The sequence below is a fragment of the Zootoca vivipara genome, chromosome 4 (assembly GCF_965207765.1).
Source record: "Zootoca vivipara chromosome 4, rZooViv2.hap1.1, whole genome shotgun sequence".
Taxonomy (NCBI): Eukaryota; Metazoa; Chordata; class Lepidosauria; order Squamata; family Lacertidae; genus Zootoca; species Zootoca vivipara.
The window spans coordinates 37720225-37738957 of record NC_142587.1 but is presented as its reverse complement, the minus strand read 5'-3'; the positions used below and the strand labels follow the sequence as shown (position 1 = coordinate 37738957).

The 18733-nt window shown below is 42.8% G+C and overlaps 3 protein-coding genes across 20 annotated transcripts in view; 1 reads left to right on the top strand and 2 right to left on the bottom strand.

Annotated features, from left to right (window-relative positions):
• Window positions 1–2485, bottom strand: part of OFD1 (OFD1 centriole and centriolar satellite protein) — a 63906-nt gene extending 61421 nt beyond the window's left edge. For 8 of the 12 annotated variants that reach the window (XR_015949518.1, XR_015949519.1, XR_004692681.3 and 5 more), the window contains exon 1: window positions 2261–2485. The gene's annotated coding sequence lies outside the window, so the exon portion shown is untranslated. Of the gene's footprint in view, window positions 1–2003 lie in introns of all 12 variants that reach the window. The other 4 variants (XR_015949520.1, XR_015949523.1, XR_015949521.1 and 1 more) reach the window with 1 other exon arrangement.
• A 37-nt stretch (window positions 2486–2522) lies between these two features.
• Window positions 2523–8147, top strand: TRAPPC2 (trafficking protein particle complex subunit 2). 2 transcript variants are annotated; one of them, XM_060273497.2, is made up of 5 exons: window positions 2549–2630; window positions 3201–3309; window positions 3705–3853; window positions 5036–5117; window positions 6873–8147. In XM_060273497.2, the coding sequence occupies exons 2-5, from the start codon at window positions 3217–3219 to the stop codon at window positions 6969–6971; spliced, it is 423 nt and encodes a 140-aa protein (XP_060129480.1). In that variant the 5' UTR covers window positions 2549–2630; window positions 3201–3216; the 3' UTR covers window positions 6972–8147. The 2 variants fall into 2 exon arrangements, with proteins under 2 accessions (XP_088523863.1, XP_060129480.1); XM_088667737.1 differs by lacking the exon at window positions 3201–3309 and having other exon boundaries at window positions 2523–2630.
• A 2065-nt stretch (window positions 8148–10212) lies between these two features.
• RAB9A (RAB9A, member RAS oncogene family) lies at window positions 10213–18246 on the bottom strand. Of its 6 annotated transcripts, none has more exons than XM_035115338.3 (4): window positions 18181–18246; window positions 15034–15120; window positions 12417–12458; window positions 10213–11416 (listed from the first exon to the last, which is right to left on the bottom strand). In XM_035115338.3, exon 4 carries the CDS (start codon window positions 11377–11379, stop codon window positions 10774–10776), a length of 606 nt encoding a protein of 201 aa, XP_034971229.1. In that variant the 5' UTR covers window positions 11380–11416; window positions 12417–12458; window positions 15034–15120; window positions 18181–18246; the 3' UTR covers window positions 10213–10773. The 6 variants fall into 6 exon arrangements, with proteins under 6 accessions (XP_034971229.1, XP_034971230.1, XP_034971231.1 ...); XM_035115339.3 differs by having other exon boundaries at window positions 18185–18246; XM_035115340.3 differs by lacking the exon at window positions 18181–18246 and adding an exon at window positions 17895–17943.
• Between the last annotated feature and the right edge of the window lie 487 nt (window positions 18247–18733).

The following is an 18733-nucleotide window of genomic DNA, read 5'->3' as shown; positions in this document are numbered from 1 at the left end:
AAAGAAGCAAGTAAGGTTGAAGGTAGGATTGAAACACACATCATAATTAAAGAAGGGTACCTTATTGAAGTCTGAACAGCCTAATGAACTCTCTATAATTATTTTGTTTCTTTAATGCACATGATTCTTTAATGTTATATTCTATATGAATGAAAACCAGTATGTCAAAAGCATACTTTGAATGCCCCTAAAATATACAGAACTAGAATGCAGTCCTATATGTGTTTACCAAGGAACAAGGCCCACAGAATTCAGTGACTTCTGAATAAGTATACTTAGGACCATACATTAAAAAAATGCTCACTTTTACTGTGCACAAAATATGCTAATCAGTATGTAAATTGTAACATTCCATCCCACCTCCCAATATTCTTTCACATTCTAAAATGATCAAGAAACAGAAGTGGGGATTAGGCCAGTACAGCAGATATAATAGGCTCAATTCCCAATGGGTGGGTTGACCAGTGTCACAATGAAGTCAACCCTTGCGTTATACAGCTGTGGTAAGCACAGCAATGCGAGTTGTGTTGCCACAGAGAGTAGCCAGAATGAGGCCCTGAAACAGGGCACTACAAGGGGAGGGGTAGAATTCACTGGATCTTAGTCCCATCCATTCTCTAGAGACGGGTCTGATTTGTGCCCCTCTGCTATGGCAGCTTAGAGCTGCTGCAACAAAAAAGAAAACACCCTCCCTTTTCATCAGTGTTCAAAATTCCCACTGCTCTAGGAGCATTTTGTGACAGGGAAATTAATTAGCGCGAGCAGTTTCTGAGCTCTGGGCGCAATGCTGCACCTAAGATTTCAAATTAAAACTGCAGAGTGGAAGGAGAGGAGGACATTTTTCTGCCTCCCCACTTCCAGCTACTGTCTGAAGACTGGAGAAGAAACCCTCTTAAGAATATTAGGGGGGTTGGCAGGATAAGGACTAGACACCATGTGAAAAATGAACAGAATTATTTTAGTTGTAGCTCATTCATTTTCAGCTTTGTATTCTTTTTTTAAAAAAAGCATGCCTAGACATTCCGTTCTTGTGCCCATAACCTAGGTTTAAGATGCCATTTATCTCCTAACTTTCATATCTCAGTTTCTAAGCACTGCTTTTCATCCTGGTTGGCAAGCCTGCAGCTGTAATTGAGAATTTGTTGTGATCAGCCTCCCAGGGCCGACTCAGATTGTTCTGCCTGTGAAAAATTACGATATGCATAATAACATTCAGAATCAACAGAAAATTGACATATGTGGTGACACAATTGTTTTAAGATTCTAGAATAACAGAACTGAAAGGAATCTGAGATGTCATCTAGACCTGCTCAACACCAGATGAGGAATGCAGGATTACAGCTACAGCACCTGTGACAGCCATCTCTACTTAAACACCTACAAGAACTCACCACCACATAGGTGTAGCCAAGGGGAGGCAGCTGCTCCCCCTAAATCAAGTAAATAAATACAAATACTTAACTAACTGACCAATTGCATCACAGATAGCTCGGTTCCCCCTAACGTAAATCCTGCTCCCCCCACATAAATCCTGGCTATGTGCATGCACCACCACCACCTCCTGAGACAATATGCTCCTCTGTCAAACAGAGGAAGTAAGTTTGTTTGCCTCCCTCTTATTATCTCCATCCAGTGCCCTGGCAAATGGGGAGTGGGGAGCGCAAGAGAAAGAAAATACATCTTCTTGCCCTGGAGGAGGAGCTATTGTCACAGCTGCAGGTATACTAGTTGCCTATTTCATTTAACTACTAGATGCAACCCAATTTAATACAGGGCATGTTAGCAGTGGGGAACCTACCCATTCCCCAATACAGTGTCTGTTCAATTGTGAAACGAACGGGGGCGGGAGTAAGCTAGTCTACAAGTTGAGTCTCCCAACCTTTTTTGTAGACCCTAGGAAACTGCAGACACTTTATAAATATAATAACAATGCGAGTTGTGTGCAGTCCATAGCACATTCTCTTCCGCTTTTTTTTTTTAAACAACCCTTCCTACTAGCCCACCTTTCGCTCCCCGCCTGCTTTCTGGCCGTCCTCGAGAAGCGCACTCCGCTCCCGGCCCGCTTGTTGTATCGCGAGGGCGGCTGCGAAAGGGAGCAGCTACGCTTCTCTGGTAAAGGAGAGGCGCTTCAAGAACCCGGCCAAGCACAACTCTTGAGCCGGGGCGACGGGGCCCTTCTCAGCTCCTCCTCCTCCCGAGTTTCAGGGTCTATTTTGTGGCCAGGAGAGCGGGGAAGTTCTGACACGGGCAGGAAACACACCGAGAAAAAGGGAGGCGGCGGCCGGCCGAGATGTCGCCTCTGAGGCGCGACGAGAGCCTCTTCCAACGGCCTCGCGCAGACGCTCTTCTCAAGGTCCCGCCTCCACTCCCAACGGCCACTCGCTCCCAACCGCCGCTTCCAGACTCTTGTTCGCTCTCGTTGCCGCGGTTACTAGCGCTCAGCCAAGTACGGTAAGTCGCTATTGCAGAACTCTCGCGACAACTCGCCGCTGAGAGAAACGCCCAACAGAATCAACCAATAAAAGGGGCTGTTCTCTATGACGACATCACTACGCGCCGGATGTTTTGGAGGGGAGAGCCTCGCTACCTTCTGTTTTCTCCTCTTCCTGTATCTGCTTTCTGGACCTCAGGTAAAACCTCTTCTTCCTACTCCTGTTAAAACGTCTGCTTGGGAAATAGTAAAACTGGTCCCCGCTGAACGATCGAGGATAGAGGCATTATTGGGGGACACAGGTGGTTCCCCATTGAGGTTGGTTCTGTGCGGTTCATGCCCACTTACCCTGAGACCTGAATATCTGCCAGGATGATAGAATCATATACAGTAATCGCATAGTTGGAAAGGACCTCGAGGGTCATCTAGCCCCTGTGATTTGCAGGAATCTTTTATGCCAATCTGGGGCTCGAACCCACGACCCTGAAATCAAGAGTCACATGCTCTTTTTTGTTGTTGGTATTGGTCTGCCTGGAGATACAATGGAGTGTGCCTCCGGGGTGAAGTTAACTGCTACGTTTGCAGCACTAAAGTGACCACCCCAGGACGCAAGCCTGGGCAATGTGAACGGAGGTTCTGGTCTTCCCCATAAAAGACTCCGCTCTTGGCCTCACTACTGTGGTCCAGAGGAAAGCAGAGCTACTTAGGAAAGGATGGAGAGGAAGACCAGCTTGCCCACTTTAGCTGTATGATCTATGCTCTTTTTCAGGAAGAATATCTTAATCATGTCTGGAAGCTTCTACTTTGTAATTGTGGGTCACCATGATAATCCAGTGTTTGAAATGGAATTTCTACCAGCTGGTAAAGTAGAATCTAAGGTGCGAATTTTTCTATAAATACTGAATTTTTACATAGTCATGAGCATGTCTTAGTCCAGAAAGCTGATAGCTCAGGTTCTGTATTAATTTGATGTCAATAGTTGGTTTCTAATTAAATTTGCTGCCACTGAAAATGTTACTGCCCTTATGTAGGGGTAATGCCTATGTATCTGATTGGTGCTTGATTCCTCCCTCTTCCCTCCCCTCCAGCCCCACTTCATCCCCCAAATCAGGCTGATTCAGCATCCAGTCATACACTGGGTTACCATTTTATGGAGGCAGAAAGAATACTGTCTGTATAGCTGATGCATTACTGACCAAATGTATATTACATTTTGCAGTGCATCACAGCAAGTTATTTTATGCCATACTCAGTTCTGTTTTTTTTTCTCCAGGATGACCATCGCCATCTCAATCAGTTCATAGCTCATGCTGCTCTTGACCTAGTAGATGAGAACATGTGGCTGTCTAATAATATGTACCTGAAGACCGTGGACAAGTTTAATGAATGGTTTGTTTCTGCTTTTGTCACAGCAGGACATATCCTTTTTTGCTGGAACCTCCAACCTGTGGGTATGTCTTGGTCTGCTAAGGGGTCCAATTTGGCATACAGCCATTTTCTCCAAACCATGTCCATCAGCTGACATCACTGATTGTGTCCTACATTAGCTGCAGGATTCTGTTCCCAGTAGGGAACAAGATGGCACAGCCAAGGCAGCAGGCTTTAATCCCAGCTCATCAACTGAATTTGGATCAAAGCCTTGTGCAAAAATGTCTCTTGAAGTAGCTCGTTCATTTACCATACTTCAAAGAGCCTTTTGCAAAGGCTTTACAACAGCTCCTACACTCCTCTTTGAGCCTTCTGGAGGCTCTTAAAGCCTTTTGCAAGTTTCTCCCCTCCCTCTTTCAGTCCCTGATTTCAGAGGCTTAAAGGGGAAGCACGGGGAGACCTGGAAAAGGCTTTGTGAGTCTCCCCATGCTCCCCTTTTAAGCCAATGAGTAAGGCAGATAATGATAAGGAATTGGCTGTAGTCAAATAGGTTCCCCACCCATTTTAGAGCATTTTTGGTTGTTCTGTAGTTAATAAAAGGGACAAATGGATATGATTCATCTTGAGCTAATGCAGAACCAGAGTATTCATTTGAGAATGGGAGGCAACTATGAACTGAAATACATGGTGCCATCTGGAGAGGATTAAAAGTTCCTTTTGGGTCGTACAAGCAGCCCTTCAATTTGTATCCAATGGAAGTATGATTTCATATTTCCAAATGTCATTGCTCACTTGCTTAGGCCATCTTGACCCTCTCATACAAGGTGCACTTGGCTTATGTCTGCCATCTTGTTTCACATACTACAAATCTAGGCAATTCCCTTTTAGTTCAGGAATCAAATTAGAGGACCTTAAGATATGGTCTGACTTGGTACCCTTATCTCTATATTGTACTTGCACTTGTCTGTCTTCATGTTGATAACCTAGTGTGCATGCCTGAGAAGCGAGTGGCAGTCCAGGTAGGGCTACTGGCAGGAGTGAGGGTGGTGGTCTTTCTTCCCCTTTATCCACACATACCTGCTGCCCCCAATAAGTGACAGGGAGTACAGGTTGTGACTGGGGGCAAGCTGTGAGAGGAGGGAAATGATCAGGGATAAAGGGAGGGTGGTTGGCAAACACCCCTAGGCAGCCCCTAGTGTTAAAAAAGTGGTTATTTTCTTAATTTGTTCTACATATGAGATTTATTATGCTTCATGATGTAAGGCAAGAAGATGGAATCAAAAACTTCTTTAGTGATGTCTATGACTTGTATATAAAGGTAAGTATCCATAATAGAGGTAGCTAGCATTGTGCCCTCTGGCTGTTGTTGAACTACAGCTCCCATTAGCGCAAGACACCACAGCTAATGGTCAGGGATTATGGGAGTTGTAACCCAGCAACAGCAGGAGAGCACTATGTCTTCCCTTATTGATCAACTCTTATCTGTGCTAATACAGTGGTACCTTGGTTTAAGAACAGGCCTGTTTACGAATTATTCGGTTTATGAACTCCACAAAACTGGAAGTAGTGTCCCGGTTTGCGAACTTTACCTCAGTCTAAGAACAGAATCCAAACGGTGGAAGGGCACCAGCAGCGGGAGGCCTCATTAGGGAAAGCGCACCTCAGTTTAAGAATGGTTTTGGTTTAAGAATGGACTTCTGGAACAGATTAAGTTTCATAAACCGAGATACCACTGAATAGGAAGCAATGCAGTATTAATATTGGGGGTGTTGGTCTGGAAAAAGCACCCTATCTTACTCAATTTTTACCTAGAGTAGGTTAATTAGCAGTTACTTGTCAAGTCTATGAACAGAACCACATTTAGAAGGAAGCGTAAATTGCTGTTTTAGGCTTATGTTACAAGGACTCCCCCCGCCCCGCCCCCAAAGTGATGGAAAGGGAGATTCCACAGTACAGGTATAACAAGTTGTGTTGACAATGCAGGAAGGCAGGCTGGGCCTCTTCTTATGCTAAGCAACATGTGTCATAGGAGGGAAGGAGTTGTATGCACACCCCTTCTTTCCTGCCAGGTTTTCACAGTAGAAACAAATGATCTGCACTTACTTTGCTTTTCTGGAACAAGAAGCCCTGCTGCCTCATTCAAGGACAGAAAGAATATGATAGCTCACTTTGCACATTGCATTAAACTATGACTTGTGAATGCACACCATGCTAGTCCATGTTGCTGAAAAGCTTAGATTGTGCTCATGGTTTGTTTGGAAAGAAACAGGCCTAGGTTCAGATATCATGGCAAACCTGAAGTTTTTCACAATGGTGGCACAAGCAGGGGAGACGCAGAGAACTCTGTAGCAGTATACTGTGTTTTCACATTGCACCATAGTTTGTTTTAAACTATGGTTTAATATGAAGTACAAACTAGGGCAGTATCAGCCAGCTACGTATGGCTACAGCAGTCATGTAGATCCTGCATTAACCTATTGTCTAAAACGTATTTGGAGATGGTTGATCATAGTGGAAAATAACAGTTGTGCCCACCTGTAGTGGGACTTCTCTCACTAGCCCGTGCACACCAAAATCTGCTTCAGGGTTTGGGGAATCCTGTGAAGATTTTGGAGATACTCAGTTGGAAGAGGAAGTTCCCTCATGTAGTGTTGCATTTTCCTTTTCTTAAAAAACCCTCCTCAACTGAATAGTTATATTTACCTGACTCACAAGCAACACTAAACAAAAACCATTCTCCTCCTGTTGTGTGCTAAGCCATGGTTTGGCATAGCATGTCCAAACCTGGAGTCATGGTTTGTCTTGCTCCAGACAAACCATGAGCTGTAAGCAAAGAGCAATACTTTGCAGTTTGTCTAGAGCAAGATAAATCACAAGACTGGATTCAGATAACGTAATAACCAAACTATGGTCTAGCACACAGCAACAGGAATGGCAGAGGAGCAAAGTGGCTGCAGTTTGGCTTAGCTTTATGTGTGAACTGAACCACTCAAAGTGGTTCAACCGTCCTAGACCTTTTTTTGGCATGTCTTAATTACTAATATGTTCTCACTATGTTAATTTCTTTCCTCAGTTTGCAATGAATCCATTTTATGAACAGAATTCTCAGATTCGATCAACTGCATTTGACAGAAAAGTCCAGTTTCTTGGGAAAAAGCATCTTTTAAGTTGAGTTACTATAACTGTATTAGAACCTAAATAGCCTGCTGTATATCTGACGTTTCTGAAGCTATTAGGCTAATCTTTCCAAAACACACACACTTAAGGTCATCTGTTACCTTGTATGAAAACAAATTTCAGGAGCCTAACAGATGTCTTTATTGTAGGTGATCACTCTAGTTGTGAAACATTTGTATATATCAAAATTAATTTTAAAAATTGAATATTTAAAGCAGCACCTCTGCTAGCTTGGCAAAAGGTTAAATGAAGAAGCTAGGTGTTTTTAAATAACTAAAGCAAGCCAGACCTCAGGATCTTTAGATCAGTGTGAAAGCATTCAGTTCAGGGCTATGTCAGTATTAAGACTAACCAGATAACAGAATGGTGTGTTGAAATAAAAAGGGTATGGATAGCAGAACAGAAACACAACTACCCCTAAACACATAGTTACAAGTGAATCGCCTCAGTTCAACTTGCTACCATTTTATTGGAATAATTGAGCACATAGGTGGGCAGAAACACACTATTTGCTTACAAGTGACTTCATTATCACGTGCACATGTGAATGAAGCAACAGGATGCAAAAAGGGCAATGTGTTTTCCCTGTAAAAAGCATCTTGAGACTTATTTGTAGTAACTTGCTACTCCTCAAGTTTTTACTCAAAGTATTAACACCAAGCAACTTAACTGAAGCTTTAAAGGTCAGAACTAAATCCCACTACTTTGTTTTCTATAATACACTTATTATATTGGGGACAGTCCAATCAAGTTAAGCACTATCCATCCTATTCTAGGTAGATTGAATAGCCTGTATTCTTAATCCTCTAAGTTTGACATCAGTGATGTGTACTGTATATGAAAGACCATATAGCCTTAGCCTGGAAGAGTAAGGAAGAAAGCCAAAAACATCTATAGGTAGTCTGGCTCTCACTAAAGCCTTACATTAAATAACTCATATGTTTCACTTAAGAATTTGCTTAAGCCTATTGAAGTTTCATTGTGCTACATTCCTACTGAGGTGTTACATTTCACTATGTAAACATACAGAAGTGATAGGATAACATATGTGATGTTTGATTCATTTGCAGAGAATAACATTCCAAATAAAATGTAAATTTATAATATATGCATTGATGCTCTCTGAATGGGTCATTAGGTTTTTCGGTTCATTAAACTATTCTGATATTAACTGCTGTCTTGGGTATGTTGTAAGTTAACAGGAGGAATTATTCTACTGAGTATGCTTATCTTTAACCATGTAGGTCTCTTTTCTTTAGTATATGTAAAAAAAAGCATTGGATAACTTGCACAAGTCATTTACAGTAACACAAGTCACAAAACCATTTGGCCCAAGGATTCTGTGACATTGTGTTGTTCAAAAACACACTAAGGGTGGCACCCAAAACTGTGCAGGCAGTGTTCTGCTCGTACAACAGAACTTCAGCTTCCTCTCCCCACCACCCACCAATCTGCTGGATCAGTTTTGGAGAATGCATGAGGGGCTTCAGAAGGGGAGAAAGTTGCTGTTTTACAAGCAACAGTTTGTTGTGCAAGCAAAATGGCAGCACTGGGTACAGCCTATTATAAATAGGCCCAAGACTGAGGTTGGTATTCAACAAAGTTTTACTCTTGAGTGTACCCACTAAATTAATGAACATAAGCTAGGTCCATTGATTTCAATAGGTCTGTGTTGAGTAAAACTTAGCTGAATACCACTCCAAGTTACCGTAATACATACTTGTAGGGTCATTATTTTCTGGGAAACATCTTATTTGAGGAACATAAACGATGTTTTTTTTTTCAAAAGTGTATGTACACGAGTTTAAACACTAAAATAAGTCTGAACAGTAATGAAGCCCTGTAGGTCATATTTACTGATAAAGAGATTGTTTCCTTTTCCACCCAGCTATATACACCAACACACTTCACCCCCTCTACTGAACTCTGCCTGGTGTCCACAGACCTGTAGTTTGACAATATATTCACTGGAATAAGTACATGAGCTCCTTGTCAACCTGCAGCTCAGAGGTCTGTAGGATCCTTCCTGTATTGATGTTAGGCAGATGGGTGGGTGATAGGAAACCTTCTGAGGAAGTATCGCCCTCCCACAAGTTATCCAGTGTTTCTGTTTTCACTGATAACACTAGTATATTGGCCCTCTCAGAGATGTTTATCACCTTAAACAGCATTCATTTTTAATAACTTCACAAAGCTAAGCAAGTATAGGCAAAAGGTATAGCGCTTCCACAAAGTGGTAAAGCAAAATATCTTCTCTATTCAACCATCCAGCCACATACTTGTCTAGCATGCGTGTGAGAGTAGTTCAGATCATATGCCCTTTTCTATGCTAACCACTGAGCATTGCCTAAATATCCAGCTACAGCTCTATTTTCAGTTGATCAAAGTACAAAAAGTCCCATAGATCAAAATCAAATAATTTGTATGAAGTCACGAGCAAGCAGTTGAAGGCAACTGCTCTTTTAATGCTTATGAGAAGATTTGCCTAAGGCATAAGGAATGAGTGAAAAGTTCTCATCCTAAATCCAAGCTGCCCTTTCTCGCACTTACTGAGCTGCATTGTGCTGCAACAACTGCCTGAGAATGGTTGTTATCCATCCCAAGAGCAATCTAACAAAAGGGAGTGCCTAGAGTGGGGAATCTGGCTCTCCAGATGTTTGAGTTCAACTCCCATCAGCCCCAGCCAGTGTGGGCAGGGCTGATGGGTGTTGTAGTCCAACAACCTCTGGAGAGCACAGGTTCACCTTCGCTCATATCAAAAATTGTGGCATTCAAACATACTTCACCTGCTTTAAGATAATGCCATGGAAAACTGCTCAGTGAGAAAGGCAGAGGCAGTGAACCTTTCAACCATCTCTCATACTGGAGCAACTTGCAGCAGAATCCTGTGTTTACTCAAGAGTTAGTCACATTGCTTCCAATACAGATTACTCTCAAGAGAAGTGTGCACAGGATTGCAGCTCTAACTTTTAAAAATGTTGCTACAAAAAATTATTGAATGCTTTCTCACTCGAAGCCTTAAATCCTGTAATCCAAGTAACTGCCAACTGGGGCCAGGATAAACAACTATTTAAGACTGACAATACATAATTAAAATTAAAACCATGCCAAAGGGAAATTTTAGTATCAATGAGAAGCTACATTAAGCCCCTTCTTTTGAAAATTCTTGATACATTCTCCAACCTTATAGAAATCAGGTACAGATGAAAGGGGCAGGAAGAAACAACCAGGCAGGCTCCATGTATGCAGGTTTATTTCCTAACATAAAATCTACAGGCAATTCAGTGTCACTAGGCAAATAGCAAAAGCCCTTAAAATATTTATATTAGCTTTGATTTTTTTAAAAAAAGAAAAATCAATTTAAAGATGAGAACTAGAACAAGACCCTATCACCTACCATTACTGCTTTATGAAAAAAGGATTTTAGTGAAGCAAAACATGGGCTGGTGATCTCATAAAAATATATATGTACACATATAAAAAAATCTATTCTGCATCTGAATTTCAGAACAAGTCCTCCAAGTAGTGCTTCTAGAACTTTCAAGTTTTAGTATATAATTTATTAATTTTCAAATGACACATTTAAATTAAATCAACTCTTCAGCTGGTACCTTCCCAGATGTCAGACTCCACTAACATAGTAACAGGCTACTTATTGGAAATAAGCTTTTCTCTGCTGACACATAAAGCAGTAGAATGTTACATTTTTAATATATTAGTGGCACCCACTGAATCATATTTGATCTATTATTACTTCAAGTTAAGTTATAACTATATATGGCTGGAAAATAAAATAGTCAACAGCATGATGAGCTAGGCTTGGGCTTCCGGTGAAGGTTTACTGTATCAGTTTGAATCAAGTGATCTGACCTATCATCAGTGGCAAGAACTCTTCGAACAGCTTCCTCAAAGGCTGAAGCGACATTAATGGCATCTTTTGCACTGGTTTCAAAGTAAGGATGGTTGCCGTTGTTCCTGCACCAGTTCTGGACTTCTTCTGTAGACACTTGCCTCTCGCTAATATCAACTTTGTTTCCCAGTATCACAAAAGGAAATGTTTCAGGCTCTTTGACATCTGCATAGTAAATGAATTCTTTCTTCCAATTGCCCAGATTCTGGAAGCTCTGAGAGTCATCGACGCTGAAAGTGAGAAGGCAGCAGTCAGAACCTCTATAGAAAGGAGTCCGCAAGCTCCTAAAACGTTCTTGACCAGCCGTGTCCCATATCTGCATTGTGACAAAGTGTCCATCCACTTCCAGGTCTTTATTTAAAAACTCTACACCTATTGTGTGGAACAGCTCTGTATCAAACTTGTTAGTGACGTATCTGTTCATAATCGAACTCTTGCCCACACCTCCATCACCAAGAAGGATTACTTTAAGGAGCGTTGATTTTGCTGACATTGTTGCTTCAAGAACAGATATTTTCTTATGTCCAGTTCTGCAAAATAGAACAGATCTTGTTCATACAAAGAAATTCCCACTTGTTGCACAAATATTTATTTGAGATGGTATTTACTTATTTATTATAGCTGGCCCTTCCTCACAAAAGAGCCGAGGCTAGCAATATTCATAAATACATCCATTAAAATCAGTTGAAAAATAATAAATAGATTAAAATGCAATATAACTGTAAGCAACAACATAGACAGATAAAGCTCTTCTATATGCTAAAGGCCTGCTGTAAATGGTAGCGATTAAATCAAGGGCACTTCAGTTGCTTTCTAAAGCTTAGTCACAAATGGTAGATTGATTTTAATTATATGAAAATCATTCTGTGAATGAGAAATTATCATGCTACACAAACTGACTGCATGCTAACAGCCAGGCTGCCAGTATAAGATCAGGCTTGCTCTCTTCTCCATCCACCCAGACACATCTTACAACCACCATGACCACTGTTAAACTAACTCCATCCTGCTTTTGAACTGACCTTATCCTCATGAAGCATCTCAGAAAACAGTGGTAATTCTAAAATTCCTAACATCTGTCTAAAGGGAAATTTCTGGGATATACCAGTATTCTGCAAAAGAACCACCTCTGCCCTATTTCCTGGTACACCCTCCTCCCCTCGATCTTTCCTCTACTTGAGATTTTAGAAATGCAGAATATGTAAACTGTACATCTAATATTACAGTGGTACCTCGCAAGACAAATGCCCTGCAAGATGAATTTTTCGCAAGACGAATGCATCTTGAGATCTGATGGTGACTCGCAAGACGAATTCATTTTGCGAAAAATTTGTCTTGCGAATCGCCGTTTCCCATAGGAATGCATTGAAATTTAATTAATGCGTTCCTATGGCCAAAAAAAGAAATTTCAATGCATTCCTATGGGAAACCACGATTTGCAAGACGAATTTGTCGCAAAACAAATTGACTCGCGGAATGAATTAAATTTGTCTTGCAAGGCACCACTGTACAAGCATATGAAACACTTACCAAGTAAGTTACCCTTACTGATCAGTCATTGTAATCCAATACCTGTAAAAAAGAGAGACGTATTAACTTTTAGACACAGTATAGCCATGCACTTTAAAAAACAACTACTACTGTTAAGGCCATACACCAGCAAAGGTGCCTTTAGATGTAGTGTTCCACTCTCACCAGCGGAGAAGCCTGCAGACAGAAAAAACATCTCGGGAGGATCCCCCAGTACACCCACAGAAAGCTCAGTAGGTGCAGGTATAACATTGCAGGTGTATCTCTGGTAGGAAAGCTTCAAAGTGGGCAGATCACAAAAACCCCTGGATCTGCAGGGATCGAAAAAGCCTTCATTCCACCAAAATGCCCTATATATCCCCTACCATTTATGTTTGTAAGACGAAAACTTTATTTAAAAGTCAAAATTAGAGAAGAACAAAAAAAGCCAAACTCCCACACCTCCTGGCCAGAGCAAACCAGCAGGGCTTAGGAAGTGGCAGTAGCTCGATCACAGAATAACCCCCCCCCCTTAAGATTACTTGGCAAATAATAAATTATTGTGTAATCATTGTAAGCTTGACCCCCCCCCCCTTTGAGGAAGTGAAACATTCACGTGCTGCTTTTAGAATAACTAGATGGAAAAGAGGAAGCAGAAAAGCAAGGTATGCTTTCACTGTATGCAAGCAAGTTGAGGTTTGGGAGGGAACAGAACAGAAAAATGTAAAGGTGCATTTTCTATAAAAATAAAAATAAACGTGGGTGCAGTAATTTTAAGAATTGACTTTGGGAATATACAATGCCAACTACACAGGCAAAAATGAACAGCTTTGGGAGTCCATTCACAGATACTGAGCTTTTGTGCAGGGCAAGGCAGATATGAAAAAGACTGGACATACAGGACAGAATCACAAACTGAAGAAGTGTCTTCTTAGTATACACCAAAAAGGTTGAAGCAAGTCTCTACAACAGGTGGGGAAACTTTGGCCCTCCAGAAGTTGCTGGACTACAGATCCCATCATTGCTACCACTGACAGGGGCACCTTACCCATAGAGGCTAGTGGTGCGGGGCGCCAAGCTCTGGAGGGCGCCAGGGAAGAGGCGGAGGTTGGACGCGGCACCTCCCAGCATCAGCTCTCAGCCCTTGCCCGCCTCTGCCATGCCATGCCGAAGCAGCGCCGCACCCGGAGCCTCGGTCTGCCGTAGCCACCGCAGCACGAAGCTGCCAGCTGAGCCAGGAGGCGCCGCATCCAGCCTCTGCCTCTTCCACACCGGAGGAGCCACCCTCCATCTGCTGCCCGCCTCCTTCAGCCCCACCGGCAGCGCTGTCCTCCCTAAAAAAACTCTCGAGAGACGGGGGGTGCTGGACGGAGCTTTGCACCATGGCACACCGGATATGCTTAAGACAGCCCTGACCACTGACCATGGTTTTGGGGACTGATACAACTGGAAGACTACAGAAGCCCTACCCCTGCTCTACAATTTTGCTTAAAGTGCACGCCACACTGAAATATGTGAATTTTAGCATAAGCATCAACAGATTTACATATATTAGACTGTCCCCTCCAAAGTCCAGATTATATCATATTTTGATTTGGAATGTTACTTTAATGCCATCATTTGAGCTAACTGCATTTCATATATATTTAGCCATTTAATGTTTTGTAAACCTCCCTAATGTTTTTACCTTTAAAGGTATATATTTTTATTTAAAAAAAGACATTCCAAGCATTTAATTATTTATAGTCTGGTTCTTATGCTTTTTTAATGAAAGTGATTATATACCTGGAAATAAAAACACAAATCTATACATCTCTACCCAGAAGAAAGCAATACCAAATTACAGCACTGCAGCCTCGGTTTAATTAAAATCAGAAGTACTTCTGAGTAATCATTGACAGGATTAGGCTGTACGACTGTTCCTGTTTCTGGTCTATAGCCTTATTGCTTCTCTTATCAAACTTTGTTCAAGTAACCAGATGAAGTAGTAGAAGAAAGGCACTTTGCAGGGGTGTGGGAGTGTGAAAGGTAATTCAGTGTTGGAGGAATGAATCCACTATATTATTTTCCCCAAGTAAAAAAATATCTAACTACTTACAAATCACTTCAAGGGTGCTTTGTAATTTTGGCTTGTAACAATATATTCTGTAGCACCAAATTATTTGTTAAATGAGATTTACTTTAAAGGCAAAGTACTTCAGATGTTTTGTAAAGTATGTAAACAAGTATGTTTGACTACTGAAAGCTAGGGGTTAGGATTACTTTGAAATTCAGAATACCAGCTATCAGGTGTGCTGGACTCTTTTTAAAGTGAGATCTGGGGTTTTGGTCCAATTATTTATGAATGTCTGATTTAATACCAAATAAAGATAGAAACACACATGAGTGTATAGGCATATTTAAAACAGTGGTGTCTGTTGGGTTCCTAAGTTCCCACTGAAGTTAAAGAGGAATTTAAATCATACATGTGCAGGATTATAGCTTATGTGTTTTTCTTGATAGGCAAATCTGATAAGCACTAATTGAAACCGTCCAGTCATGCTTCCATGAAGAAAGCTGGAATTACAGACTCCCATGGTGCAAGCCTGGTCTCTCATAGATAAGAAAATACTATCAGCAGTACAGTATGTAACTTTACCTCATCAGATCCCAAGGCCCCATTCACCATCATCATCTCCCTCTTGTCTGGATCAAGCTATTCCAGAGGAACTTAAAAACTGAAGAGCTGTGTATTCAAGAAGCACTAGTTAGAAGGGACTAGAAAGTTAAGGCCCAATATACTAACTGTACCATATCACAAAATCCATGGGCAGCTATAAACACACACTAAAGGGTAAAGGGGCCCCTGACCACCAGGTCCAGTCGTGTCCGACTCTGGGGTTGCGGCGCTCATCTTGCTCTATAGGCCGAGGGAGCCGGCGTTTGTCCGCAGACAGCTTCCAGGTCATGTGGCCAGCATGACAAAGCTGCTTTTGGCGAACCAGAGCAGCACACGGAAACGCCATTTACCTTCCTGCCGGAGCGGTCCCTATTTATCTACTTGAACTTTGATGTGCTTTCGAACTGCTAGGTGGGCAGGAGCTGGGACCCTGCAACCGCACCTCACCCCGTTACAGGGATTCGAACCGCCGACCTTCTGATCAGCAAGCCCTAGACTCTGTGGTTTAACCCACAGCGCCAACACGCACTACTACCGTATAAACACACACTAGACGTGGAGAACAAACAGCACACATTACAGGAATTTAAAGCTATTTAATCACTGACTCGGAAAATAGGACCATAAAAATCTAAAACCAGAAGGTTTTTGTCCTTCTGATGAAATTAAGCAAAACTTGATGCAGCCCCTTTACACATCAGAACCTGTTCCTCAAAGCTTCCCCAAAGGCTTAAGCATTTTTTTCAAATCTATTTTATCTATAATAGCTTTTGTGCCTACTGTTAGATTCCTTTTCCCTCCTCATGACTGAATTACACGAGTCAGAGCTTCCAATAAAAATATTGGTGAAATTACAATGGCAGGCACAGATCTGCTTGCACTGTGGGGTTGCAGCTCCAGGCCAGTGGAATCAGTAACCAGCTGAAATTTGAAAGTGGCCTTACATCTTGATATTAATAATGGAATATTAATTCTACAATTCTACAATTGTACAATTTTAGAATTAGGTTTAGTCTTTTTTGAGTCTATATTTTGTATTTTAACTCACTTTATCTTATTGTACACCACTTCAATAGCTTCTGGTTGTGAGGCAATTTCTTAATATGTACCGTAAGATAAAATTTAAAAATATGTACAGCTGGGAAAAGATGATATGGCAACCCTGCTGAAACTAGGCAGGTCTGGGTCTGGTCAGTCCCTAGAAACTCCATGGTAAGACACCGTAAGTTCCAAATGAAGGTGGGATAAAAATGTACTAAACAAATACTAATTCTATCCACAAATGAATACTGCAGACACACATAAACATTCTTTAAGCAGCAGGTACGGCGTTTCCGTGTGCTGCTCTGGTTTGCCAGAAGCGGCTTAGTCATGCTGGTCACATGACCTGGACGCTGTCTGCAGACAAACGCTGGATCCCTTGGCCAGTAAAGCGATATAAGCGCCGCAACCTCAGTGTCTTTCGTAACTGGACCTAATAGTCAGGGGTCCCTTTACCTTTACTAAGAGTCATGTGTTCAATAAAACAAGCATCTGCAATTTCCCCACTCCTGGTTGTATGGCAGGAGTGTGTTAATATGACACAACTTTAGCAATAGGTTTGTCAGACTCCTGACACCCCACCCCACCCCCTGCATTAGTGATTTGTGCAATTTAAAAGTGGGATCCCCCACCCCCGCAGCTTGATCTTTTCAGAGATTTTTTTAGAAGTTGACATAAAATATTTCCCCTCTAATTTTAAATTTAAGTTGCAGACAGGCAAGGTTAGCTTAAGTATAAGGAAGTACTTTTTAACTGTAGGTACAGAGAGAGGCAATGTACTAAGCGGCCTAGGAAAACAGTAGAATATCCTTTACTGGAAGTTTTGGCATAATGAAGTTTATCTACAAAGCTTCTTCACCCTAGGACAACTATGAATCTGACACAAGGAAACCAGAGATGTTCAGTTACAGGCTCAGAAAACAGGGCTAAAGAAACTTAAGTCAGACCATTGAATTTTGAAGTTAAGCAGCACTCAGGGTAGTCCTTTACATACCACAAAGTTTCACCTTCATTCAAGTGGCTTTCCAACACAATCAAGAATTACTTTTACTCAATGTTCTGAAAAATTTTCTTAACAGTTTTAAACCAACCCACAGCTGTTATTTTGCCACACAGCTAGACAGACCCAGTACTTCATCGCAATTGGCACTGGATAAGCATAAAGCAAAAGCTCTTTGTTTTCAAGCACAGGTAGGAAGAGTTTATTCACACAAAAAACCAGAAGAGCAGCCAATTAAATGGTATCATACATCATCCTCTCTTGTCAAATGGGAAGGTACGGGGATTTTCCACATGAAAAGCGCCAAAAAAATGAAGGGAGACAAAGGGGACATACATAAGAAGCGGAGCTGTCCTTTGAGCAGTCCAGTGACTTTAATCAGTTCTGTGAAACTGCCCTAGGGAGAAACTGGTCATGTGCCAGCCGATAAGTATAGAAGAGCAGCTATTTCTCAAGCGAACCGCCGCCGCCTGCCTCTCCATCACGGGACCTTTAATCACGCCACCTTTTGCAAGTCAGGCAGGAAAACAGACGGGCAGCATCAGCCGCCTGAGACCCCAGCCCCCGCTCCCCCTCCGAGGAAGTTTCACGAAGCACCTCTATGGGAAGAAGCCTCTCTCGTCATTGCGCAGGAAACGAGCCCATGGCGAAAGCTTTGGACCCTGACACCACCCCACAAAACAACAACGCCCCCCTCTCCAGTACCGCAGTCCTACCACTGGCTTAAAATTAATGAAACATATATACCCATTGCACGGCTGGGTAGCCTGAGGAAGCGACTTAAACTCGGCTTACTTACCCTGCAAAACAACCATTCGTGTTGTTGTTGTTGTTGTTGGGGGGGGGTGTCGCTCGCTCCCTTTTTTGCGACACGGGGAGACCCCAACCACCCTAAAGCCAATAAGCATCCCTCCTCAGCAAGCAAGGCACGAGCCGGCTGCTAGTCCAGCTTGCCCAGTCCCGTAAAGCCCGCCGTGTCCCCCACGAAAGCCCACGGAGACCGCCTTCCTCCTCCTCCTCCTTTCCGCCCGCCGCCCCGAGGAGAGGGGCCCGAGGGTGCCCGGCGTTCGCTCGCGCCCACCTACCTACCACGAAGGCGGCGAGGAACGAGGATGAGGCTCTCTACGAGTCACCCGCAGCCGCCTTCGCAAAGGTGCCAGGGGTGGTGGGGGAGGGGCCGCTTCGGAGGAGAAAAAACAACATGGCGGAGGCTGCGCCACGGGGGCGGGGCCTGGCGTTCACGTGACGCCAGGGGAAGGGCAGCCGCAACTCCGTCCGGTGCGGGCGGGCGGGCTGTTGCTAGGGAGGGGCTGTTGCTAGGTAGAGAGGGGCTCCCCCTCTGCTTCTCACGCCCCACCCCCACCCCGGGGTAGAGTCACCATTTCACGGGAAATGCCACTTAGCAGCAGCCACATATTTGTCCGTAGTCTTGAACGGGCTGCTCTTTTTGGGTCGCCCCTTTTTCCATAAGCTGCGGTGCTGGGGCTTCAAAAAAAGGCTCCTCCTCTGTCTGTCCTCAGACTCCTCATCCACCTTCAGTGTTATGCAGTTGTTTGCACTGTTGACTGCCTCTTGGTTTAGATGTCAACAACTGCGGTCTTACCTGGTTTATCTCCCATCAGATCACTCATTCAAAGC